We start from the raw sequence: 27926 nt of genomic DNA, 5'->3' as shown, positions 1-27926 counted from the left end.
TTAAGCCTCTCAGTTTTCCCACTCAGGGTGACGACACCACTGTTAGTTCCACATCCTGCACTGCTACCAGTAGCCACTACCCAGCACGGTACAAATGGCAATGTGTCATTAATGTGACATGAATAAGAAGAGTGACCGGATGAAAAGGAAGGGCATAGCTTGACGTAAGTAGCAGTATAGTGGAAAAAAACCTTACATCATTACTTCTTAGTAAGGAAGCACTCATGAATCTACGTTTAAACTAAGTACCTGAAATATTAGTTTGGTTGAACGTCTTGCCCCTTGGAGTAATGTACTTAGTAGTTTCTAGATACATATTCTAAACTAGACTTTGGATAAGCATTTAAATGTCTCAGATGAAAAGCATTCATCCAGCATGTGAATGTCTCCCTGCCTCCAGAACCCTGCACGAGACTCAGCTGAGAGGCAAGTTATGGAAACCCTCACCCACAAACCACAGGATTCAGGCTCAGACTGCAAACGGTCACTTGTTCCCAAAACAGGCATGTAGAGCATTAGAAAAGACAAAGATCTGCTCATCCATAAATCAAAAAGTGAACTTCCCCTGTGAATGCTCCTAGGTCTGAGGAATCCAACTAAAAGACAGTTTAATCTTCATAACTGCCATTGCAACCTTTCTGTGCGTGGGCCGTACGTGACCACCAATTGAGAAAAATCTTCACTATTATCCATAGTAAATGTTCTTTGCTATCACTCTTTCTTTTAGGGAATACAGTACCCATTCTTCAAAGAGTGTAAGCCTTCAGCCTGATTTACAAAGTCTCTTCTCTTGAGTTAAGCAGGTGTCAAGAAACAGATATGATTTGGCAAGCTGAAAGTCAGTGCTTAAGCCGGCACCCAACCAGACAGTCAGAGAGACAGACACATACCTCACACAGCTGAGGCAGGGCTCTCAGCCTTGGTGCCATCCTGTGAAGCACCAGAGAGAGTGCCAGGAGTGAGTCCAAGGGGCAGCAGAGGCAGGAGAAGGTACTGGAGTGACAGAACTTTGCAGTTGTGTTCTTTTATTGCCTTTCCTTCCTTTTCTCTCCTCAGAATTTTCTTCTGTCCTTGATACATTAGAGACCATATTACATTAACTCTTTAGGATACACTACTACTATAAAACTCACCTGTTCTCCAGGTCTTACAGAGTCTTCCCTTTCTCAGCTGAACAGAATTGGGATACCAGCTATAAACAGACACCCCAGCACACCCTCCAAGCAGAACAACTTCACTTCTGCTTCCAACCAGACTACATCCACACTCAGCATGAAGAGCACGGACCCCTTCAAAGCCAGCAACCAGGCCCTGCTGCAGGCAGGTTATGACATAGGGCCCAGGTTGACCCAAAAACTTGCACAAGCCCATCATAGTTTTGCTGTCTTCCATTTGGCATTCAGATGTGAATCGGTGAAAAAGGATAATATTTTAAGTACAAAAAAGACAGACTTAAGAGTATGGAAAGAAGAGCTAATAGAGGATAAAAGAGGATCTGAAAGGAGAAAAAAAACAAATATCAATGACTGGAAGTTACTTAAATCATTCTCTCTCATTATTACATATACAGAAAAAAAAACCCCAACAGAATTCTGGGGTTTTTTTTCAGTGCCAAGAAATTTGACTTGGATTCTTACCTCAGTAAGTCAAAGCACACTCAGAGTAATGCCATTCACTGCAACAGAAGGTCTCCGCACTTTAGCAAGAGCTTTTGAAAATGACATCAAATGTCAGTATACACACTGTCCTTGCAGGTGGGCTGCCACCTCCTATAGCTACAGGTTCAATTAAACATGCAGAACCAAAATAGCCCAGGAATCAGTGTCAGACAGTGAATGATGGCTGGGAAAGTGCCAAAAGGAACTATTACGTCCCTTTCACACATTAGTTTCACATATATCACAAAAGCTCACACAGATAGTGCAGTGTCAGATGGATATTGATCCATCATGACAACAAGTCATCAAACACATGATAAAGGCAATAGGCTGAGATGACCCCTGTAACATCACTAATCCTTTGACTTTGACTGCTGAGGAGTAAGAGGCAAAAAAGCTGCAAATATGGCCAAGACTGAAGGCAGAGGACTGGCTTAGCTGGGCAATTCATCTGACCCAACAGGGAATTTAATCTGGTTTTCACATTCCTTACTGTCTCCCTAAAGTTACTGTACCATTTTACTGTGTGTTAACTCAGAAGCTGTCTTCCTCTGAAATTATTAGATAATTCACTGCTATTTACAAGTCTATCATTTTCCTACCACATTGGTCAAATTCCTAAGTAATTATTATATCACTCGTTCCAGGTCTGTATGTTGTAGGACAGGATGGGAGTCGATTTAGATTTGTAGGTACATACTTTTTGTGCAAATCTGTACATTTCAGATAGTATGCTTCACTGTTGTGAATCCCATGGGATTTTCTGAAGATGGCTATAAGGCCATCTCCACCTTCAGTAGAACTGTGAGAACCTGCCTAAGCAATAGATCCAAGAAATTTGCTGACAAACATCAAGGGGAAGCAGAGCAGGGTGTTTTCCTTTTCAAACTTGCCAGAGTAGTATGAAACCCCATGTATTTAGGGGGCAAACATTTAAACTTATAAGACTGGTATTTGTTCTCCCTCATCTCTGTCATTACCCATGCATGGCTACTGCTCCGTCTTTAATATAGACCAGTTTGAGGCACAGGTGGGTCTCAAGCCACGTTCTGTGTCAAATAGATACAGAATTCTTTGGAAACAGGACTAGCTCTATTGCTTTTGTGCCAGTCAAGCACCAAACTGTAGTGAGAGTCTCACTTTACTACTGCCTTTGGGCAAGGCCAGGCTAAGATTTGCTGGCTGTTCCTTTAAGGATGCTGAGAGTGGATGTTGTAAGAAAGCCAGCTGGAAATGTTTTCAGAGTTGTCATTAAAGCAAGTAGAAATACCAGAAGAACAGGAAAAGCACAAAACCCAAACAGAGTTCAGTAACTGCAATACGCACAGGACAGCCAGAAGAAAGACTGGAAATAATAAAAGAGGACCTTTCCCTTGGAAGCAAGAAAGGAAGAGCTCCAGCGGACAAGGTATGATTATATATGAACTTCGGAAATCAGAAATTCTGCAGTGACAAGGGAAAAAGGGAGGGAAGAAGAGAGCAGTCCTGTGGGGAACCAGGGGGCTGAGTCATGCTGTGTGGGAGAAGAGCAGACAGCTCTGGCACTAACCAATTAATGGGGGAAAACATAAAACAGGATTGTTTTGCTGCAGAACGACACCAAGGCATCTCACCATCTCTCCAGAAGTTAAGAAAAACCTAGACTTATAAAAAGAAAAATTGACCATAAGGGGTCAACTGCATGGGAACAAGTTGGATTCCCCTCCACCCTTGAGCACCATAGTATGGATCTCGTTGTCAGAGGTCTGTCCTTATGGATGCAGAAAGGTGCGATGGCTGGGGCTGCAGCAGAGTCCTTCACTGAGAGCGAAGGGCTGGGGTGTGAGGCGAGCGCACACCCCGCTGCGGACAGAGCAGCACCCACCTGCTGCTCCCCAAGGGCAGCACAGGCTGCCCCTCAAAGCCCTCAGCCCACTGCGTTTCCTGGCTCAGCACCAGTGGCAGGATTTTTTTCTGCACATCTGCTTTAATCGGGTGGGAAAATTCTTGCCTGACTTACCTGCCAGCTTAACACAGGTGCCTCAAAAAGTAAATTTACAGAAAAGAGGTACAGGTCTAGCAGAAAACCCAGCAGTGCATGTGCTGGGACTGGAGCGATGCAGTGACCAGGGCACACCTGAAGTTTTTCTGCATATAGCTCAAACCAGAAATTACTACACATGGTGGCACAGCCCTGGCACAGGCAGGCAGCATCAGAGGTGCAGCACAGTGCCCTGCGAGCCCTGGGAATACAGCGGTCTGCCCCACTCACTTCCCAAGGTACAGGGCGTCTCGAACAGGTCTATGAGACCTGCTGCCTTTGTGTCACGCAGCCTGCCAGGGGGAGAGCAAACATTGCAAGACCCAAAACAGGAGAGCACAGCGCCTAGGCTGGGAAGGGAAAAAAATAGCCTGCCTATATCAGAGCTACCTTGCACAAGTATTTTTTATTACAGTGTTAGAGATGCTCTTCATCCCCCTTCTTGACGCCTTTCTCGGAACTTCTCAGTACCACATGAAGCATTCACGGGGCATTAGGGCATCGTATTACTTTAAGGATTATCATGGGGAAGGAAGGTCGGGGGATGTTGTGGTGACTAAGCCAGTGTGATCCTGGGCAGGGCCAGAATTGATCCTGCCAAAGCCATGTTTGGAGCAGAAGCTATTACAACAGCTGAGGAGGAAGGAGGGGCAGAAATGCTGCTTCCCTTGAGCGCCCTGGGTCTCACATTCACCCCATACACGTTCTTCCTTGGCCGGGGTCATCTTGCCCTCTAGTGGTTCACACTACAGAGCTGACAGAGCTAAATTCATTTCTGCTCTAAATCCTTTCATGGCAATTGTTTCAGCCATTATACATAAAATTAAATAATTCAAATTCCTTTTGATCTGCACCCATTTCGTAGTGCATCAGGCTATTAGTAAAATGTGCTGTCACGGTGTGAAATTAGCAAATAAAACACATAATTCCTGCTGCCTTATACATTATATATATATATATATCAGAGCCTATAAGAGTATCCTCTGCCCATCCAATGTGGAGTGATATAGTCAACAGGTACATGAATAATTTTGGCTGTTTTGGAAGAGATCTTTCTTCAGCTTTTACAGAAAGTTTTGAGGGAAAACACTACTTCTTAAAACAAAGGTTTGCCTGGGGGAGGTGGGGGGGAAGTTCATCAGGAGGTAAAATAGATAAAATTCAAAAGCAGAGTGATGGAAATCCCAGCTGGTAAGAAACACTGAGGGCTCCAAAAGATAAACTGTACACATGGCCCCATTACACCCATTTTGACTTCTTTTTGGGCTCTGCCCAGTGGAGTCAAAGTTTAATTTATTCCATAAATCTCAGCTAGAGACAGGAGCAAAAAAACCTGCTTCATTTCATTTTAGTGTGAACTATTACCTTCCGTGACCACAAATACATTTTTTTTATAGATTGAAAATAGGATGTCCGTATCCAAAGTGGATTTCTGACACAGTGAATTCCAGCTGAGGATCTGGCCTGACATTCTTTCTGTATCTGTTAGTGACTCTCATCTGCTGGGGTCCAGAGTTACCAGCTCTCCGTGACAGGAAAGGCACAGCACACCTAGGAGGCAAAGGAGAAAAAACAGCAGTTGTGAACTAAGTACTTGTCATTCAACATGGTGCTTGGCGATGATCAGTGCTCAACCCTCTTCAGCAGCTTTTGCCTCGAAAGGCTTTCGCTGTGGTTAGCTTTGTCAATGCAGATTGAGTGACACCGTCATTTGTCTCAAAGTTAAAGATCTTCCAAGTCATTTTTTATACACTGTTTACAAAGACAGAGAAACAGCAAACAAATGTAAGGAAAAGCTGTTCACTTAAAGTTATGAAGAAAAATGTTTCCGAACTGCCAGCCTCTAAAGAGCACTCCTTAGCATTAGAAACCACAAAATAAAAATCAATTACCAGACATCTTTGGGCTTGCATGGGCAGTATCATCCTTCTAACAAGCTTTCTTTTCAGCTTTGCTGCAGAAGCCATGGGCTGCTGCAAGCAAGAGAAAAGCAAAACCTGGACTTTTCCCACCTTGATCCTCTGCCTTTATGGATTCTTCTGCATGATGAAACCATCAGAACCTTTCCTAACACCCTATCTAACAGGACCAGATAAAAACTTGACCACAGATGAGGTACAGTTTTACTCTGCCTTTTATTTATATGGAGCAGCAAAAATAAGAAAGTATAAATTTAAAGTTTTTGAACAAAGATAAAAACCAAAAAAAAGCATAACTGTAACCAGCTTTGGCAGGTTACAGTTTGCAGCAGATGGCATAAATAAAAGATCCATTTAATGGATTCAAGATCCATTTGCCTGCTCAACAGTTACATGCCACTTCAGTGTGGTTATATATTTTATTAATTCCTTCGAGTAAAAACTTTCTTCTACAAACTCATTTAAAATAAATGAGCTTCCCTTCCCCAAGAATTACAACATGGATTTCCAATTCTCTCCTAGGTTACCAACCAGATTTTCCCAGTCTGGACATACTCCTACCTTGCGCTCCTTTTCCCAGTCTTCCTGGTTACAGACTACGTGCGCTACAAGCCCGTCCTCCTCCTCCAGGGCATCAGCTTCATCGTCACGTGGCTCTTGCTCCTCTTCGCACACGGAGTGGTGGCCATGCAGCTGGTGGAATTCTTCTACGGGATGGTAACAGCCACCGAGGTTGCCTATTACGCCTACATCTACAGCGTCGTCAGCACCGATCGCTATCGGAGAGTGACGAGCTATTGCAGAAGTATCACCCTTGCTGCAGCCACCGCTGCTGCCGTGCTGGGGCAGCTGCTGGTTTCCTTGGCAGACGTATCCTACTTCCACCTTAACGCCATTACCTTGGCCTCTGTCTCCCTGGCATTCGTGTGCTCCTTTTTCCTCCCGATGCCTCAGAAGAGCATGTTCTTCCACAGGAAGGACGTCTCCCAAACTCCCCCAGGAGCAGACCAAGCTGCGGCTGCACCCGACCCCCCCAGGCCGTCGCGCTGCCAGGAGGACGAGAGCTCCGCACCCGCTGCCAGGGGACCGGCACCCGAGCGGCAGGATGATACACCCAGCCCCCAGCAGCACGTGCTGCGGGTACTGGTGCAGCTGAGCACCGACCTGAGGGATTGCTACAGCTCCAGGAAACTGCTGTACTGGTCCCTGTGGTGGGCACTGGCTACGGCTGGCTTTAACCAGGTGCTCAATTACATCCAAGTGCTCTGGGACTTCAGAGCCCCCTCCCACAGCTCTGCGGTGTACAACGGAGCTGTGGAAGCACTGGCAACTTTCCTGAGTAAGTTAGTGTCTAAGCATCAAACACAATGATTGTCTCTAAAAGTGTTCCACAGTAAAACTTTTAAAGTGCCATTCCATTGCGGATGGTCCAGGAAGCCAGTGTATGCATTGTGCATTCAAGACCTGGTGCTTTGATGTACAAAGCAGCTTAAATGTGAGCTATGCTATTTTTCTGTACGACTGGGGCACCCAACTTTATCCTGCCAGTATGCAGAGAGTGTACAAGTCATGCAGACTTTACATCTTTACATTCAGCTGCTAAATACATTAGAGCTGGTAACTCTGCAGAGGCACCTGCATTTCTTTAGATGAGGTTGTTGACTCCCCGCCCCCCCCCCGCCCCCCCCCCCAGCAAGTATCACACAGTTCCCATAACAATGGTATCAGCTTACACAGATGAGAGGATTTTTTCATAAATATTTTACACATGAACATAATCCTCTCATTAAGATCTTTTTGTAGTGAAATGCTCTTGTGCAGCAGGATGGAAAAATTTTTAGTCATTCAAGATACAGAGATTTTACTGAAAAAGACATTGAATTCATTACACTAGTGACGTTAATCATTACACTGTTGCAGGAGAAGCAGAAGCCCACACCATATAAGCAAATTAATATTATCAAAAGGTAACATCAGAGGATACCACGACCTGGCAGTGTTTCACAAATTCATATTGTGCTGCTGTAGAGAACTTGGGTTGTGATCCACCACGGAAAATAAACGTGTCTACTTCATACCTGGTCATTCAGTTTACCCTTACAGTAATTAAGAAGGATACCTCTAAGATTAAAAATTACTCATCTTGAGGTAGGCAACTAAATTGACCAATTGAATAATTAATTAGAAACAGTTAACTCTGTAGTATCTACTCCTTGATTAATTCCTCTCTGTCATGGAATTGCCTATTTCTCAATGTAGAGTTGAAAAGTTTTAAAATTGTATGAGACCCCTACGATGGGTAATCAGGTGGCTTACCTTCACAACAGATGTGTCTTGGTAGCCAGCCCACCAAAAGCACAGTACCTATCCCTTCTTATTGCCCTGAATATACTCACTTGATACCTCAAACTCCATTTTTTGACAGCTTAGCCCCTTTAAGAGCCGCACAAAACTAAACTTTTAAGCTAGAAGGTTCACTAGCTTAGCTGTAAAGTAAGCAAATAGAAGCTGGAAGAATCGTTCTTCTTGAGCTCCAAACTATGTTCCTAATTCTCTTGCTGGGTACAGACAGCCAATCCTTCTACATAACTGTTTATCCTGTTTTATATCCAGTGAAGTGAAATAAAACATTAAGAATAGAATGGCAGAGACTGATTTATGCAGTTATCTAAAAATGACTACTCATCTGCACAACTTAAAGTGATTAGAAATGCTTTCAAAACACTTCAGAAATACTCTGCTTCACCATTCAGCATTGCCTTTTGGCATGTGAGGGTGGCAAGACTCAGTGACACAGGCTATAGAACGGGTACAATATTTACATGGGTTTTTTTCCTCTTTTTCTAGGCTCTGTAACATCTTTTGTAGTACAATATATGAAAATTAACTGGGACCTTTTTGGAGAACTGGCGTTAGGGATCTTCTCTGCCATAGATGCTGGTTCTCTTTTTCTCATGTACTTCAGTACCAACATCTGGGCATGTTACGCTGGCTATCTCGTTTTCAAAGCATGCTATATGTTCCTCATAACGATAGCAACGTAAGTATAAAAACCTCACCGTGCTGCCATTATGCACAGAACACTAACCATACTTTAAGTTTCCTTTGGGCATCCCTCCTCTTACTCAGAGGCAGCTGATCTAATGCTAGACATAACTGTTTAGGTAAAGACAAAGACATTTAAATGTCTAGTTATGTTGGGTTTGTTCTAAACAACCATCAAAGAAAAGGTATCAAAAGGACATAGAACATCTACATAGGCAGAAATTAAACAAGGTAAAACATATCTTTATTACTAAAGGCAACAGTAACAGCACAACTTGGAAGCTATTTTCCTCCTTCCTGGCATGGAAGATGCCAAGTAAATAATAGGGACAAGCATGCCTTGACCACCATCCCTTACGATCCCCTTTTTAGCTTGCTATGAACTGCAAGAGTGCAGGAAAAGATTTGGCATAGAGTGTTCCCCAAATTAACTATATACATATAATTCTTAATGATATTATGATGTAAAGAAGGAATAAAAGAGAACACTGGACACTAACTCAGACCAGATCCCTTAGGAGACCAAACTATTCTGTTGTCAGAAATAGAGAAAAAAAAGAATATAAATAACAAAGATTATCTATAATCTGTTTAATAAATATAAAACTTTTTTCTTTATATTAATGTCTAAAGACATTCCAAAAAATAACAGATGCATTTTTATATCAAAACCCAAAATTATTCAGATACCATTTAAAAAAAATGCTAAAACTATAACGCATGACAAGATTATGCTCATCTTGAAATTGAAGCCAAGTGAATGCTCTGTTTTCATTTTGGTGGGTTATTAGTACATTATAGCGGATCACACCTGGACTATTTCAACACAATTTACCAAAAAAAAAAAGTAAAAGCTTGCACAAAAACCCTGCTAACAATCAATGAAAAGAATACTGCGGGAATAACACCCTCTTGTTCAGACAGAAACCCTGGAGGTCAATATTGCAAGGAAAGATGTTCTGATTGTTGTCAAAGATATTGCAAGAAAAATCTACAGGTTCTTGACAGAAATAAATAGTATGCTACCTCTACTGTCAAGCCACAAAAGCAAGAAGTGACTCACATCATCACAGAGAAGCTGGTTAGAAGATACCCTTTGTGACTTCTAGTCTAACCTCCCAGCCAGGGCAGAGCTCCTGCCAATGCCAGATCAGGTCATGGTTTTGTCTGGCCAGGTCTTTGAAAGCCTCCAGCCATGGAGACTTCACAACCAGTCTGGCACAGTCCATCAAGGTAAAGAGGCAACAAAGGGGAAGGTTAAAGCAATCTGATGTTCTACTAGATAAAGCAGGTCACCTGATAACATGATTTGGAAAAGCAACATGGAAAAGTACAAAAAAAAATATGCAAATACACTATGGTAGTCAAGACTTTTTGTTTTAGAGAAATCAAGGAAGCAAACAAACAAATGAAACTCCATTTACTCTGTCTTGATATATCATCCGCATGAATTGTTTCTCTTCATCAGCTAAACAGAGAGCAACAGCTTTCCACCCGGTGTGAATTAACTGACCTGCCAGTCTCACATTAGCTTCCAGATTGCAGTCAATCTGAGCATGGAACGCTACGCCTTGATGTTTGGATTCAACAACTTCGTTGCAATGGTGATTCAGACCATTCTTACGGTTGTCGTTGTGGATTCGAGAGGCCTAGGACTGGACATAGTGACTCAGGTAAGTGCTATTAACTTACTTCCTATTTACTGCTCAGCCAATTCATCTTCAAAGGTTTACAAAGAAAGAAATCACTATGCCAAAAAGCAATTTAATTCTGTCTTTCTTCTGTAGAAAACTAGACATCTTGCTCTTCCCTTGTGTCAGCCATCATTCTTCCCTTTTGTCTTTTAGTGCAGCATTAAGGATTACAGATGCTGGCCTTTGACATTTTAAAGGCAGATATACCAGAGTGTAAATAATCAGGCCCTGCTACCCGACCAGCTTTTCCTAATTAATAGGACACTGAATAACACCCCCTCTGCCCAAAAACTCAGGCTGGTTTTCTCAGACACAGAATCAACACAACTGCGTGTTGTTAAGGGAGTTCAATACCACGAGACAGAGCCTGAATTACTGGAGTTATCTGAGCTCAAGTGAAAACACCACCTGCCTTTTAAGTCCTAGACAACGTTTGCTCCCGAGCTGATCTCCATGTGAATAACAGAATTTTCAGCCCATAATTTGGGTACCTACTTTGGGGTGGGATAGCCTATCTGACAAGTGTCCCCAATTTCCGTCAGCCCAATTCCACTCATATTGGGGTCAACTGAAACGTACCGACTTCTGCATTTCCTCAGCTGGGATCTCAGCTGGGGCAGCTTCCTGCTGCCACGGATCTGAAGATGACTGAAGCTGTTCAGATATTCGGCACAGAGAAGGCAAAAGCTACTTTAAAAGATTAAAGTCTGAATTCAAACTTTAAAATTAAGTACAGGAATATGTAGGCAAGTAACAATTACAACTTCATAAATAGACTTGCCAGTGTTGTTGGAAATACTTTTACAAAGTCTGGTATATTTACTGAAGCCAGCGTGGTGACAGCACTGAAATGTGCAAGTAAGAGCAAAAAAGAACCGAGAGACTCCTCACTTACGGTATTCATGAGTATGTGGGTAATGAAGCTACTTCTACATTTTGCGCTAATAGGAAAAAATCCTATTCCTATCCCTCCCTGCCTCTGATGTTTATTAAGAGGCATGAGGATTGAAACAAGAGGCAGTTCTTCATTCCTCACAGATCTGCTGTTTGCTGGAAAAGCTAAGATTTCAGTTAATCACAAAGCAAAACCTTGAACATAAAGAAACTGTGCCAGAACACAGGTAAACAAAAATAACAGAGTATCTGTCACATCCAGAAGCAACAGCATTTCCCTAATGCGTTTTTCATTAATTCTGCTTTTTCTCTCCCCCTCCCAGTTTTTAATTTATGGCAGCTACTTTGCAGTCATAGATGCGATTTTCTTGATCAGAAGTGTTTACATGCTTGTCTCAAGCAAATGCAAAAAGAAAATAGCAAGATCCTGCAGAGAGCACCTGAACCATGCTGCACACGAATCAACAGAGCAGATTGTAACTGGCTATATGACACGGCTGTAGGAGTCAGGCAGACAGGCTCACACGGCCAGGCACTCGTGGGAGAAGAGCTCCTACGGCAGCATGCAGGGAACAGCAGTGCAAGATGAATGTACAACACAGCTCAGAAAAGCTACGCTGAATCATTACAGCACTTCATTACAACATATACCAGCTAAGAGATCACCATAATGGCACTATACTGAGAAGAAAAGATATGTTGCTTCAGATTCTTATTTACTTGCCTATAAATAGCTTTACAGCAGTAGTTTATACACAAGAGCAGAGCAACCCCACACCTTGGCATCCCACCGTGCACAACGGCAAAGATCAGAGTTCACCCTGCCTTGCTTGTTCTAGCTCTTGTGTACGGTGCTGGCAAGCTGCTGCCATGCACGTGTGCTCATGCATGCGGCTGAAGGGTCTGTCCCCTCCCCCCCACATACCTTGTTCTGAACCAAGGAAGAAGGGATTGTGTTTGCATCATTATACTCTTTCCTACCTAACCACGGGCAATTCTGTGACAGGCTCCTCCCTTCTAATTTAAAAACCCATGTCAGAAGCGGGCCTTTTGTACACAGCAGTGCAGAACAGCAGGGTTTGCGCAGCCTCCCTGAGAAGGTTCGCTAAAACGCTGCTAAACCACAGTTGTTGCTTGGCCCGCATGTGAAAGCTGCAACCTAACCACTGTGCTGAGTCCATAGCAATCTCAGCTCAGGAGGGAAAAACTGAAGAGTCAAAACCAAATGAAAGAGTCCCACTCCGTTCCTTGTGCTTCCACTAAAATTAAATTCAGGACTGAGTGTCTTCCTGTTTCAACATGAAAACAAAATAATATCAAAGGCGTTGAGTAGTACTAAAACCAGAGAAGTACATTGTGGTGAAATCTGGCCAGTTCCGCACAGGGAAATTCCAGGTTAACGTGAATTTCCAAGAAAATGTATAACTGAAATACAAAGCTAGCATCATGCATGCTTTTGAGTACCAGATGAAGGAGGTCCACTAATCCTGGCCAACAATTTGGCAGGGTCAGCACCTCAGAACTTATCAAAAAGCTCCAAGTCCTACAGCTAATTTAGTTCAACACAAAAGACAGTTAATCCAAGAGAAGAAAAAAAATACTGTAAATGAGTTTGCATAGTGAATGCCTAATATAAATTATATCCATATGTTAAAGTTCTTTCTGTACTGCTGTTTGCTTCTAGCTTCCAATAGCTACATCTAATAAAAATAGAAAATACTTAGCATCTACAGAATAATATTTTTCCTGTAGACACACAAGCTGTCATTTGTACAGACACATGTGTTTTCATACAACTGTCACATACTGCAACTAGACAAACTGCCCAGGGGCAAGAGCAGGTGGGAGAGAAGCAATTTGTTTCGTTTCAAGTGGCCAGAAGAATCTGTAGGATGTGACCAAATGAACGCAGCTAATTTTCTAGGCTTTTTGTTTACTGTTGTGCATCGTGTGGACATTCTCAGTTTTAAACTGACTCTGAGCAGAACAGTTTAACCAATGCGGTTGTAAAAGCGGGAGATGTACTTTGTCCCCATTTCTTCAGACAGGAATATCACGCTCTCAGTTCCACAGTAATTAAACACACTCACTGCTTATTGGAGACTAAGTCCAGTAGAGGCAAGGACTATTTTACTTTTCTTTGTGAGCAGGAATCCAATTTTGAGACATTTTTTTAAAGAACTAGGTGCCAGTCCTGGATGAGATGCTAACTAGGATTTGTGTTTAAATGAAAAAGAAGAACTTGTTATTTCCAGTTTCGTGGTCTCAAACTGCCTTCGGTACAGAAAGCTCACAAATATTTCTCTCTGTGTAGTATCTGACAAAAGGAAAGGAATCAGCAACATGTGAAACTTTTTGCCGTTATTAAAATAACTAATGATAGTAGTAAGCTGCAGGAAAAACTGATAAAATAACAGTTAATATTCTGTTCTGAGCTGATCAGAACTCACTGCCTTCCATGAGGACGGGATGCCACTAAGGAAGCAAAGGAACCAGGCAGGCACAATGTATTTGGTTTGCAGCTGTAGAGAATACCATCTTCAGAAAACAGATCAGACAAAAAAAAATAAATTCTATTCCTATTCTCTCGAATTTCCAAGAGAAGGTTGTTGAGGTTGCGAGCTATGGGGGAGCATTGGCAGCATGGGGGGGGTGGGGGGGTGGCAGCGCAGGAATAGGGCAGCTTGTAGGAGTGGATGTGATACACTGGAGATGGAAAAAAACAGCAAGAGAAAGGTAAGGCCTTATGTTACCCTGGGGTTTTGGCTGTGAATTAGTATTAACCCAGCAATCAGTTAAAGATTTCATCCAAAACAGTAAGATGCACACATCTGCCTGTGTGTTCGAGTACATACACACATGCTTCAGAAGGGACATGGTTGAGGTTTGGCAGTTTACAGGCAACACCAGAACCACAGGCTCTCTAGCTCTGCAGAGCAAGGAAGCTGAATAAAGCCACCTCTCCTTGCAGCTTTTAGTATTAAGTGCTTATCTTTCTCCTGGCACACTAAAGGATTCCACGTAAACAGGAAAATCCACAGCTCAGCACATTGCTTCCCACAGCTACAGCCCCCCCAAATACACACTAACTGCCTTTGAAACTTACAGGGTTTGGGCACAAGTCTTCCATCAAGATACAGTCCAGCATGCTGACGAGGCCAGTTCTGGCCAACAAAGCAGCAAATAAATTGTATCTTTATATTCAAAGCAAGCAGGTATCAGCCAAGCACTGTGCAGGACAGCAGCGAAATGGGGGTCAGCAGCCACCCTGCAGCAGGCCAACAGACCTGCCCAGCAGCACCTTGCCTGTGGTTCTCTCCTTCCTCAGAAGCCACTTCTCAGGCAAATAAGGAGAATGAAACGCCAAGGAAAGCGTGGCTTCGCTGAGCGCTCACCTGCCTGGCTGCACTACAGACCCAGCCGTGCAAGAACTTTCCGTACCTGCAGAACCAGAGCAGGCTCTGCCGCGCTCACAGAGCTGCCCTGGGTGGTGGCACGTGGGGCTGGCCCCGTCTGCCGGGCCACAGCGCTTGTGCCTGCATTCACCGCACACCCCGCCGCCAGGCTTCAGGGTCAGTTCCATCTTCTGACAAACCTTGGAAGATGTTGGGAGCCCCATCTACAAAAAAAAAAAAAAAAAAATGGGTAAAGAAAAGCAAAGCAGCAGCAGTTCTCTGAAAGCAGTTCTGAGTTTTTCACTTAGGAGCTAGATGTAGAATCTTTTCTTCTCCATTTGTCTTTACATGACAGATTGGTCCTTGTATACAAGCAATTCTGGGCCAAGTAATAGTATGGGCTATGCAGTGTCCTACCTCCCACACCCCCAGCACAGCCAGGATGCTCAGAAGGGACCCTACGAGCCCAGAGGCCACTACACCATGCTCAGGGGAGGGTCAGGGCCAGCCCAAACTTAAATGGGTGCCGCATCCTAACCAGGAATTGGGAAAGCAGAGCTTTTAAAGGTATTTATTAACAGCAAAATGCAATCAAGTGATTGCTTTCTTGCCATGTCAGTTTTTATTAATCATTAGCTACTACAAGTCTTAAAGCTTTACCTTAAAAATTAGAACTGTTTGCTGACAAAACCTGCAAAGGAGAAAGCTTCCCCTGCAACCTTCGTGGGCAGGTTCTGCCAACAAGAAGAACTGTGATGAATTCTTATTGTTATTTGAATTCTGTTAGCATTTTATCAAGTTTAGAACAAACTTCTAGGAAACAAAAAGACACAGGAATTCCTTACTACCTCCAGTCCTAAAGGGTGGTTTCTGACTTCTCTTCTACAAGACAGAAAGTCATCCTGGAAGGAAACTGCACACAAATCCACAGCAAAGACACCACAGGCACAGCGTCGACAGGTAATTTGTTACCTTTGGAATTATCTGGAAGCATGCTGGCCGCTCACTTGCTCAGTGCATTTGGAGGTGATGCAAGATTTCAGCTGATGTTATTCATCAGTCCAGGGTTTAATATATTTTTATTTTGAAAAGGTAACAGATACCAAAATATTTCAAAGCAGATCTAGAGTTACAGATAATACAGGCTGTATTTTATATATAATGATTTGTAAAAGAAAGATGATAATCAGAGGCAATCATTCAAAAAAACGTTTCAAGGTTAGGGCTGGTTTTTGCAACATGCCTCGGAGGTCACAGAAATACTGCCTTAATATAGTATTTATGCTAAGTTTAAATTTATACAATCTCACTGTGCAAATACAAGCACTTTTGAAAAAGTGCCTGCTATAAAAATGGAACTCAACAATTTAAAAGAAATAGCTTGTAACAGCTTGATTAAAGTTCAGGCAGTGCTTTGGCTTTCATTCTCTGATGTTTCAGAACATAGTTTCACTTGTTTTCCAGGAACAGTAGAAATGACTAACACAAAACAAGTAAATAAGCGTTAAAAAAAACAAATCTCTTTTAGACTTCTTTTTGTTGCTAACTACAGTGAAGAAACAAGTCTCATTCTTTTTCATTTGATCATCATTTTCAGAAGTCAAGATTCCTTTTTTCTATGTCTGATTAGGTACCACTAGCAGGTAACTTCTGCATCTTTCTTTACTCACTCAAATTACTGGACTGCAAGAAGTCTGAGAAGTATCAAAGTATTTTGGAGAAATAAAGCTCATGCAGTGGGTTGTCAGCTGGCTGGTGGCTTTTATTTTCTGCAAAAAGGCTTGTACTGCTATTGTTCCACTTGGCTTTCAGGCTGCGAATCAAGAGAAAAAAGCCTCCCTGAGCATGCTGAGAACCAGATTTAACCTCACAATTTGCCCACTCATTTATTTGGAAGTGAGACTGTAATGGAACTTCATTCTTCCACTATGATACAGACACTTGATTCTAAGTACGCCATTAAGCACAACCTTAGACAGACAGGTTGGAGTTTACCACCACTGACGCACCTTGATCCGAGTTGTTCATTTACAAGCTGCACCTGTGATTGCTGGAAGGTTTAGCAAGAGAAACATTAGCTGGAGCAGGTGTCACAGATGGAGTCAGGCCCTTCGATCGTTAGGAGAGAAGCAGCGATATACTTATTGATATAACAAAGTTCAATGGTAAACGTGACAGTGGTTTAACAAGATTCAACGGCAAGGTACACTTGCTAATTTACTGCATGGAGGACTGGGTCAGACAGCACTGTCAGCGGGACCTTCCTGTGGAGCCACGAGGTTGGGAAAGGACCCCCTTCCGTTCCACGCTCCTTCTCCGAGGGGGCTCTAGGTACAGCTGGATCCACTTCTAGCCTCAGACTTGGTCAATGGTTTGTCTAAAGGATTATATATGCACAATCAATCCTTGAAATCTTAGCTAAGTGATACAAAGGTTTAGCACACTATTCATCACTTACCAAGAGTCTGTTGCAACAAGGACTCTCTCAGCCCCAAGGGAGTAACCCTGAGGGGAACCCCTGCTCAAAGGGAAGCCCTGGCACGCAGCCCACTGCCACGAGGAGAGCCCAGCAGACCCCAGCCTGTCCACTATTTATAGAGTAAGGTAACTGGCATATTTGCACACCAGGAAAACCTCGGGGTCACCATTCCAGATGACCCTTAGGTACCACATTGCCATCCATCCGCCAAGTCCAGAGTAAGCTGGATGCAGCCATCACAGCCCCACTGGCGATTATGGCTGGGGCTGGGGGAAGCACACTGCTAAACACTAGGTTTAGTTAAAAAGTAAGCTTGCAAATTAATTTTACCAACTGTGAAGAAGATCTTTATAAAATTCCTGGGGTGCTCGCTTCTTCACTGCCTTTTTTTTTTTTTTTTTAGGTAGACTATGGATTGCTGGAAGGGAGCTGAAGGCCACAGCTGGATTTGTCCCACGCTGATCATCTGTGCAAATGGATTTTTCTCCACAATGAGGCCATCAGAAGCTTTTCTCACTCCTTATCTAACTGGACCAGACAAAAACCTAACAATTGAAGAGGTATGTAACTATTCTCTTAAGTAATAGTTAAAGTGATTAAAGCATTAAGAATTACAGCAGTAACTGGAGGGGAGATGAACTGTTCGATAATACAGGCATATTTAATCTAGAGATTCATATTTAAGACACTTCTGGAAAAGTAAGGAGTCACTTTTTTGGAGCAGGTCAAAACTTTGAAGTCCCTAAGTTCTTAGGACTTTGAAACCACTTCGGGGGTTCTTTAAGAAATTGGTATTTTCAGCAAAATCAGGTCAGCTAATTCCTCTCTCTACCAAGAGCCTGAGAAGGGACAACATTAGGATTTATTTATACTCATCATGGAATTGATTATACTGACAGTAACATAGGGATTGCAAATCACAAGAAAACCAGACTTCCCCTTATGAGCTGCTAGATTATTACCTACATTATAGGACTGTTTATGCATTCATTAACCGGCAGAGGTCAGATGCACATTCAAAATTTTTTTTTTTTTTTTTTTTTTGACAACAGCATGCACTGCAGGTTTCCTTCCTCTGCTTTTTTCAGGACTGGCTGCTTCAGGAGTACACTACCCAGCAAAAGGGGATATAGTTAACAAGTGGCTGATTCATGGAGCAAATCGTATAATTAGAAAACACAAGCTTGGTACACCCACATAGAGCTAATATGAAGAACAGTCATTCCTGATATGCAGAAGCAAATGTTAAGGCAGAATCTTCTAGCATAGTGTGAACCCAACGTTTCTTCTGAAAAAAAGTTATTTGTGGTTTATGTTGTTGGCGTTTTTTTTCCCCACTTTTTAATTTATATTTTTAACCACAAAGGGTAGGGTAATTTCCTCTTATACGCGAAATACACAAATAGTACAATAGGATGCCTGAGTTCTGATTTCAGCAAGAATCTGTAACTCAAAAATAAGTGGAGTACAAATACTGGCTCTTTCAGCCACACTCACCTCTGTTGAGCTAAATTCATAAGTTTCAGTCAAGCACTAAAAAAATTTAACTAAAGTTCACAGAAACAAAAGAAGTCACGCAGAAAGATATGGTGAATGCTGCTCAGCATGCAACTCACTCCAGTGCCAGCTCAGAAGTAAAAAGACAACCACTTAATATTGTTCCTCCAGCATTTAAAACAATTCCTTTCTAGTTTGATTGCTTAAATTGATAGTGAGGGATCAGGAACAGAGACCCTAGCAGGGCCAGCAATTACGGGGAAAGACCTCCCCAAAACAGGCAACTTGCACATTACAAAGTGAACTTTACACCTGGAAGAGGAGGATATCCCACCCAGCTGAAGCCAGGCTGCCTGGGCAAGCACTGAGCTTTAGTGGTGAAAGTAAAGAGCACCTTCCAGCCTGAACGCGTATCAGTTTTAAAAGAAGGAATTTCTTTTCAGAGCAGCTATGCATCGAATGCCAACTGAAGCTTACCAAAATGTTCCACCAAAGACTTGCTTACTTCTTACACAGTAAATTTGAAGAATGAAGCATAAGGTGAAGATAATGTAGTAACAGCTACATGCTTATTAAGTGAAGTTCCAGTTCCCCCATCATAAGAGGCATAAGCAGGGGTTTTTTTTTCAGTTCTGACAAAAGAGAGGTCACCAGAGGTATACAGTGACTCACGTAAAAGTTCAAATAGGCATTCATTTTCCACCGTGGGGAATAGGAGTTGAAGCTAGACAGATTTTCCTCTTAACACAAACATTGTTATATCTGCTTTAAACAACTGCACAAGGTCTGCCTTGCTCATCAGCCTTTACTAGAATTATTTTTTAAGCCAATCTGCCTGCTTACGTAGTGGAGCTTAGCATCACTATCTTCACTTCTTTAAGAGCATATTTACAGTTTTGTCATTTAAGGTAGTTAAGTCTGCACAATTCACGCAATGCAATGTTTTCTGTAACTACAAATATGTTCCTTGAATATCATAACCAAAAAGCTTCCAAATCAACATTTTAGATACTTTTTTAAAAAATAAAAAATATTTCCTCTGTCATTTTCTCCTAGGTTACCAACCAGATTTTCCCAGTCTGGACATACTCCTACCTTGCGCTCCTTTTCCCAGTCTTCCTGGTTACGGACTACGTGCGCTACAAGCCCGTCCTCCTCCTCCAGGGCATCAGCTTCATCGTCACGTGGCTCTTGCTCCTCTTCGCACACGGAGTGGTGGCCATGCAGCTGGTGGAATTCTTCTACGGGATGGTAACAGCCACCGAGGTCGCCTATTACGCCTACATCTACAGCGTCGTCAGCACCGATCGCTATCGGAGAGTGACGAGCTATTGCAGAAGTATCACCCTTGCTGCAGCCACCGCTGCTGCCGTGCTGGGGCAGCTGCTGGTTTCCTTGGCAGACGTATCCTACTTCCATCTTAACGCCATTACCTTGGCCTCTGTCTCCCTGGCATTCGTGTGCTCCTTTTTCCTCCCGATGCCTCAGAAGAGCATGTTCTTCCACAGGAAGGACGTCTCCCAAACGCCCCCAGGAGCAGACCAAGCTGCGGCTGCACCCGACCCCCCCAGGCCGTCGCGCTGCCAGGAGGACGAGAGCTCCGCACCCGCTGCCAGGGGACCGGCACCCGAGCGGCAGGATGATACACCCAGCCCCCAGCAGCACGTGCTGCGGGTACTGGTGCAGCTGAGCACAGACCTGAGGGATTGCTACAGCTCCAGGAAACTGCTGTACTGGTCCCTGTGGTGGGCACTGGCTACGGCCGGCTTTAACCAGGTGCTCAATTACATCCAAGTGCTCTGGGACTTCAGAGCCCCCTCCCACAGCTCTGCGGTGTACAACGGAGCTGTGGAAGCACTGGCAACTTTCCTGAGTAAGTATAAGATCATTAGTAACTACTTCTACCCCCTCCTGTGCTGATGGCATTCTTCAGCAAAGTCTTTGATGCCTGTTTACATCCTGTGAGGACCAAGGTCAACAGTAACAGCCTTCAATATATAACACTGAAACCAACAGCGTGCAAAGCATATTTTTACTGTGCAACTTGGTTTTTGAAGACAACACTGATAATCTTAAAAAAAAATATATATAAGCTTTTTCTTCTCAAGGGAGCCTCATTTCACCAAAGTGTTTTAGGAGTTTAAGATCACAGCTCTGTTTAGACAATTTAACTGCAGCTAAGTGGTTTAAAAACCATGTGCAGTGCCTCAAATACACCTTAAACTAGCTGGTTTAAGAATTACAAGAACATATTAACAGATGCACTGATCCAGATGGTCTATTTAAACAGTGGATTGATGATCATTTCATCCTCATCAAGTATTCTGTGGCTGTTACCTGTATCCTGATCAGTGAGTTTGCCTCTGGATGGGACATACAAGTTGAGGCCGAGAGAGCTGTCACTGTTTAGCCTTGAGAAAACAAGGGATCTTATTCACCTGCATAAAGACTGGAAGGGGAGTAAAAAGGACAGAGCCAGACTGTTCCCAGTGGTGGCCAGCAACAGGACAAAGGCACAAACTTAAACAAAGTTCACTTAAACATACAAGAAAATTTTTATTGAAAGGGTGATTTAGCACTGGCACAGGTCGGCCAGAAACATGGACTCTCCATCCTTGGAGATGTTCAAAACCTAGACACCACCTTGAGCAGCCCACTCTAGCTGACCCTGCTTTTACTACGGCTGGGCAGTCTCCAGAAGTCTCTTTCAACCTCAGCCATTCGGATTCTCATTAGAGCTACTTGCTCCATGCAAACAACATTCCTCTTTGGCCACAGAAGGCAGAAGAATAAAGTGCAACTTTATTTACACAGCTGTGCAGTACCAACAGAGCCTCCTTGTCAAGCTCACCTTTACACACTTACGTCTCCTCCTTTGTACCAGGAGCCTTATCTCACATTTTTACAGGGAACTGTCAGTTTACGCTTCCTCCCTGCAATCAACATAAAAACATATTTTACTGAAGCTACTCCAGAACTTCTCAGACTACTGGTCTGAGCAGCTTTCCCAAGGGCTTTCTTGCTCTTACATCCTCTAGCACTTGATCCTATTTCAGAGTAAAGAAATCACGCACAGTACCAGGAACCCCCAGGTTACAGCAGCGATGGACTACAGGAGCTGGCCTGCTAGGGCTTCTCGAGCTCTGACAAAGAGCACATACAACCAGCAAACAAAGTCCAATTTTGCATTCGAGTGCTAGCCTGCCTGAAACCATCTGGGCAACTGGCACCCTGGGCTCCAGTAACTCACGCTGTGTAACCTGCCTGGACCACACTTCACCCCACATTTGAGCTACAAACCTCAGCACATCACGCTTCAGAGCTTTCACAAACATACAGCATCATCTGTGCTAAGGGAGCATAAACCACCCACACACAAACATAGATGGATAACCTTCCTATAGCAGTATGAGATACTTCTCCAGAATTGAGATGGAGAGAAAAGCAAGCCTCATCATTATTGCAGAGGTTGTTGCATGTTTGTTTTTTGGGTTTTTTTTGTTTTTTTTTAAAAAAGGCACCAGTTTGCTATACTGTATTACACTCAAGTAGCAGGTTTTACTATACATGATGGTCAATAAGGACTTAACAAATGCAGTTCATAAGATTTTTTCACCAGAAGCTGAAAAGTCACTTTCATAAAAAAATAAAAGCATGAAGGAGTGCAACAGATTTTCATTTCATAAGGATCTTTACATGAAGGAATTAAACTCCATTACATGTATTTTGGCAGAAAATGCTTGGTGAGATTGTTCTCTTTGCTCACAGCCGTCAAAAAAATGGCCTAACGACAACAGACCACACACTGCTGCCTCCAGCCTTAAGGCATGAGGCACTTTCTCAGAGCACTTCAGTCTGTGAAGGCTCCGTAAGCCAGGAGAAAAAAAAACACGCCCACACCTCCAACAGGAAACAGGGCACACCATTATCAAAGCCTATCGTGGCCGTAACGGCCTCAAGAGCTCCTGGCACAACTCATTTACACAGCGATCCAGCTGCTCTAGAAGGATGTTAAAGTTTCAGAGTTTCAATCATTCCTTTCTTTAAAATGTCTAGGTTCGGCAACATCCATGGCAGTTGGATATGTCAAAGTAAACTGGGATCTTTCTGGAGAACTGGCTTTGGGGATTTTCTCTGCAGTGGATGCTGGGTCTCTGTTTCTCATGCACTTCACTGACAACATCTGGGCATGCTACGCTGGTTACCTTGTGTTTAAAGCATGTTATATGCTTCTTATAACAATAGCAACGTAAGTATAATACACAATGATCTAATTAAATTGATTAAATCAGTAAATGTACATTTTTAAATGTATCAAGTTTTTACTCTGTTTCCCTAGGCATCAGATTATCGGATAATAGTTCATGCCAGCAGCATGTATTATTTCTAGCTTATATAAAACTATGCTTAAAATCATACGACCTAACCACTACAATAGGTTACTCCAAGTCAGAAACTGCCTTATTCTGCATTTAGCTGTTCATTCATCTATGTATAAATATTCTCTAAATGATCAAGTGAATATACAGAGGTCTTTATTTAGCAAAAAACCCCACTCAAATAAATAAGAGGATGCACAAGTGCCATAGCCAGAAAACCAAGGGATTTCTGCCACAACGAAGCTGTTAAAAGTTTAATAGCCAAGATTGAAGAGGCTTTATCCGTTGAAGAATCTGCTGTGCACACTTAATTGTTCCCAAACTTCCTCCTATACATAAACTGCAAACATCCTTGCTTCCATAGCTTAGTAACCTAAATATTCATTTTCAGGTTTCAGATTGCCGTCACTCTAAGCATGGAGCGTTATGCTTTGATATTTGGCTTCAACAACTTTGTTGCACTGGTGATTCAGACAATTTTAACAGTTGTTGTAGTAGATTCCAAAGGTCTGGGACTGAGCATCAGCACCCAGGTAAGCTGCATTACTCACACTGCTGTCAGTCCCCCCGCCCTCCTCCAAAAGATGGTCCTACTGCAGGATTAGGCGTTGGGAAGATACTAGGTAGCGTGCGTGATAGCTTAGGACAGTTACTCACTTGAAAAACAGGTTCATTTTAAGTGAGTTGACAGTAGCTACTACATCCTACTTGTCCTCTAGTCCTGCTAATTTTGCATTTCTGCAATCATTTTAAGAATATTTTCAGAGCACAGGGGAAAGACCACCAGTATTACTCAGGTCGGCTTGTTTTTTTACTTCCCACTCAGGTTTACTGTTCACAAATTTACTGTCAAAATACCCCAACAGAAGCAGGAATCAAGCTGAAATACAGTCTATGGGTCTACTGCTAGGGTAATCCTAAATTATATAGTTTCATTGGACGCACCTTTAAGTTAGTGTGATTCTGAAAATTAACTAATCTCATGATTCCCCACTGAATTTCTAAATTTAAAGTTTAAACTTATGTACTGAATGATGTCCAAGTCTCTTAACTTCCACCTTTTCAGCGAAGAGTCAGAAAGTGCAGAGCTGCCGTCCTCCCTTACCGAGGTGGGGAGGGGAAGCATGTAACAGCGTTCCCTCCCCCTCTTTTTACAAGCACAGACATCCAACTGTAGGGAGAAAAGCAGCCAGGCTTCTCGAAAGCTTTCAAGATGGGATCATTTTGGGGCACAGGTGACAGAGAAGGGAAGGCAGCAGTGGAGCGACGCCCCTTAATTTATCAGCTAACAGCAAAAGTAGTTTTTGACTTTTCCTTCCTCCTTCTTCCCTACCTCCATTTCCCAGTTTCTCATTTATGGCAGCTACTTCACATTCATAGCTGGAATCTTCCTGATCAGAAGCGTATATACCATTCTCTCCATCAAATGTGGAAACACCAGGGTGGCTGGTGAAAGCGTGGATCGTTAACAGCGACACAAAGTAAGGTTGCAAGCAACAGCGCAGAAGGCTGCGTCATCCGAACCATGAGTTTGGAGATACACAACGCCCAATCGAGCAAGGCTGGTCGATGGTGAAACAGGCTGTTTATGAGCCTACAGCATGAAGAGCTTTGTCAACCGGATGATGCATTCTACCCATTTTCCTCACCAGAAATTTAATACCAAACCATCCTCAATCTTCTATTTCAACTCAAATTTAGTCATCTGACACCAAAACTTCTACTGATGCTCCACGAGGACAGCAAACAAGTGCATACAGATGCCTGACCTCGCAATGGAAGAGCTGATAGAACACAACCTTTCAACTTTCGCTTCTACCAAGTTAAAGGCAATTTAGTCATACACATGACCTCCAGACATTCCTAAGGAATCTGAAGCAGCAGTTGCCTCATAGCAGCAAGATGATGTGGTAGGAACCTTGCCACAGAAGCCATCTGAAAACTTCAGACATTTTCAACTGGAAGTAGTGACATGCAGTTTTAAAGCAAGCGAAGAAGTAGCAATAAACCATTTCTTTTTCCAGAAGACACCATTTCTGTACGTTCAAAGGTGGATTACTACAATGCTACACAGCATAGTAACACCACCATTTTAGTTTACAAGTGTCATTTCAGATTCCACAGAGTAGACTCTTCAGAAACCTGAAGGAAAACATGCTATTACATACAGATAAACTGCTACTGAGGCAGTAACAGCTTTACTGAGGGTTTATTGGGATGTATGAATGCAACACAAACCTTCCCTCCGAAGGTCTGTTCGATAAGCACATGCATTACTTGTGTCTGACAACTGCCAGGACACACACACACCCCGCTTATCTCTGGAAAAAAAACGCCTCCCTAAACTTCTTAAAATTAAGAATTGAAGTGTCTTCCCATGGCTTACACAAGGCACCCTTACTTAAATAGCATGACTAAAGGTTTAGCTGTAACTAAAGCTGATCGGGGAATGTTCTTTCAATTGTGGTCAATGATGTCCACTTTGGAGTCACCTATATCTGATAGCAGCAAATTCCATTGTTCTTTTACCACAACTTACAGATTTGCCAGGAGTCAGAAGTAACATTTCCCCCAGTTCAGCTCACAAGAAAATTAAAATTATTAATTCTTCAAAACCCAGGCTTTTAAAAGCTGCTTCAGCTTGCCTTTATGCCCCAGTAAGTTTTCCTTTCAAGAAGGCAGAATACTTGCATCATATTTATAGTTCTCTTTCAGGAATTCCAATTAAATTTGGTCTTTTTCAAATGAAATTCTTGCCTCAGCATTTGTTTCAACATGGTGCTTTGAAGTTATTTAAAAGCTGCAAACTCCCAACTGCAGTACCTGGGCATCACATCTGCCTTGTAGAATTCGGGATGTACCACTTACAGCATCTTCTCACACACGTAAGAGTTGACAGAAGTATTAATTTAGAAGGTGTCCAAATTAATTTCTGTGTAGAGAGGGCTATCAAGAAGTGCTTGGATGCCAAAGCAGAAGAGGATACTGAAAAGCTAGTGAAGTACAGGTTTTTGGCAACTACACTAGCTGCATGAACTGCAGAGATTTCTAAAACAAAAGCATTTGTAATCAATGGTCAAGAATTAGTTTTGTAAATATAGGTATTTTAAAACTCAAAATGAACATAACAGCTGTGGCATCAGTTTCTTCTCAATATAAAGACGACTCAAAACAATGTAAGTTTTCAGCTACTTGTCTGGAGTCTGATAAACTCAAAGTTAGTGAACACTGGACAGATGTGGTCGCGTGTAGTGAAAGTTGCCAACCTTTTATCTGCATTCAAGCTAGTTACAAGAAATAAGGTATTCCACTATTTATGCAGCATATTCTAAAACTATATGTTTTGCATACTCAAATGAAATTCGTATCTCTTTGCAGTAATCAGCTTCACTTGGATCAGAATATAAACTTCTATAGATACTGATTTCATTAGCCCTTGCCCAAAGCCTAATTTACATTTACAATTTGCAAATTTAGGTAAGGAGAGCACAGGATTGTTGTCCTTCTACGAGGCTGTTCATCTCACTGATGAGACATTTGGTTGATTTCATCCCGCTCCCTGCAATAAGCATATTTACCTGTTCCACAAGTCCTGCTGAACCCCTGCAGTTCCCCGCTCTCTACCTCATTTATGTGTTACTATCTCAAAACAGGAAAGGTCAACAACAGGGAGGAACTACAGCTCTTTATACTGTACTAAAAACCAGTGGTGAGCACAGGCATTGCTAACATTTTGGATACCCTCAGCTGCTGGGTATTTGTTTAGTTTAGTTCCCTAGATTCTCTGGGAAATTCACTATACACCGTGCTCTATCCAGCAGTCCTCATGAGAAGGAAAAGATTTTTAAGTCTGTTTTAACTTTAAATACTTACATGTCTGGTTTTAGTCCCATTGGCATAAGGCATGCCACTATAAGCAGCTTATTGTATAAGCTGTCTGTCTCCTGGTTTAGGATCTCCAAAGCTTCAAAGAAAGAGAAGACACAGAAATTACTACCCACCCCTCCATAGGCAGGCAACAGGTCAACAGCACTGGTGTGTGTGTGTTTACAAGCAGTGGTCAAGTCTTTCAGCTCCCCTAGAAATAAGTAGATCTAACAGTCCAGCAGTCAACTACCAGTGCAAGGTCTTCAAGAATTTTCATGTTTATCTCAAATGGGCTTGCATATACTTTTCTCATCCCCCCCGCCCCCATCCCAAAATCAATCTTATTTATTCCCCTTATCGTGAAAGCTATAAGGATTTTATTCTCTAGCTGGTCAGAAACCTTTAAGCTTGCAGTTTATGTATTCATCATATATTTACGTTGTTTGCTTAGTTCCAGTATTACACTTTAACTTAGGCCAAGTTATCTCTGTTTAAAACACTGTCACCAACTACTCTGATGCACTTATATTTTTCTTGACCCTTCTCACTACTACAGACTAGGCAAGCCAGACATTTTTCCCCCTCTAAAAATTCCATTCTAGTATAGCAGTGAACATTCCAGTAAAAAAATAAAAAATTGATGGATTTAATATTCCACAGAAGGTCTTGCTAATACATATCAATTTTTAATAAAAAGAATACCATTACATCTGCGGTACCTTGGCCTATTACACGCTGTTCTGATAACAACTAACTCTCAAAGACTGTCATTAGCTACCCATAATTTCACATCTTTTGCAGCTAACTAATTCCTGAGTAACTACCCTCCTCAGTTACTTCCAGCGTCCCTCATTACACAAACTGTTATTATTTGTTATCATTCTGTCAAAATAATCCAAGTTCACTCGACATTTTCCTGTTCAATAGGTCACTTCACTTGAGCTAGAACAGCAAGCTCAATCACAAGGACACAAAGAAATATATCCAAGTGAGGCATGTGAGAATTTTAAGTTTAACTCACCTTTAAGCATATTGCTTTTGATAACTCATCTGTGTATCAGACTCACAATACGTACATT

General features: G+C 42.4%; 2 protein-coding genes and 1 long non-coding RNA gene across 3 annotated transcripts; 2 read left to right on the top strand and 1 right to left on the bottom strand.

The window, feature by feature from the left end:
* Positions 1 to 2952: 2952 nt before the first annotated feature.
* LOC121097077 (thiamine transporter 2-like) lies at positions 2953 to 12942 on the top strand. Its single transcript, XM_040613820.1, has 6 exons — positions 2953 to 3066; positions 5628 to 5793; positions 6120 to 6936; positions 8445 to 8637; positions 10174 to 10315; positions 11554 to 12942. The coding sequence occupies exons 2-6, from the start codon at positions 5644 to 5646 to the stop codon at positions 11731 to 11733; spliced, it is 1482 nt and encodes a 493-aa protein (XP_040469754.1). The 5' UTR covers positions 2953 to 3066; positions 5628 to 5643; the 3' UTR covers positions 11734 to 12942.
* Positions 4955 to 15166, bottom strand: LOC121097078. The gene is made up of 3 exons (XR_005830768.1): positions 15043 to 15166; positions 14672 to 14849; positions 4955 to 5229 (listed from the first exon to the last, which is right to left on the bottom strand). It is a non-coding gene; the product is annotated as an uncharacterized LOC121097078 (long non-coding RNA).
* Positions 15167 to 15331: 165 nt separating this feature from the next.
* On the top strand, positions 15332 to 27872 carry LOC121096518 (thiamine transporter 2-like). The gene is made up of 6 exons (XM_040612514.1): positions 15332 to 15585; positions 17508 to 17664; positions 19658 to 20474; positions 22658 to 22850; positions 23372 to 23513; positions 24327 to 27872. The coding sequence occupies exons 2-6, from the start codon at positions 17515 to 17517 to the stop codon at positions 24447 to 24449; spliced, it is 1425 nt and encodes a 474-aa protein (XP_040468448.1). The 5' UTR covers positions 15332 to 15585; positions 17508 to 17514; the 3' UTR covers positions 24450 to 27872.
* The last annotated feature ends 54 nt before the right edge of the window (positions 27873 to 27926 follow it).

This window comes from Falco naumanni, chromosome 13, assembly GCF_017639655.2.
Source record: "Falco naumanni isolate bFalNau1 chromosome 13, bFalNau1.pat, whole genome shotgun sequence".
NCBI classification, from domain to species: Eukaryota; Metazoa; Chordata; class Aves; order Falconiformes; family Falconidae; genus Falco; species Falco naumanni.
Note: the sequence above shows the minus strand (reverse complement) of the source record. Positions and strands in the feature narration are given on the sequence as shown.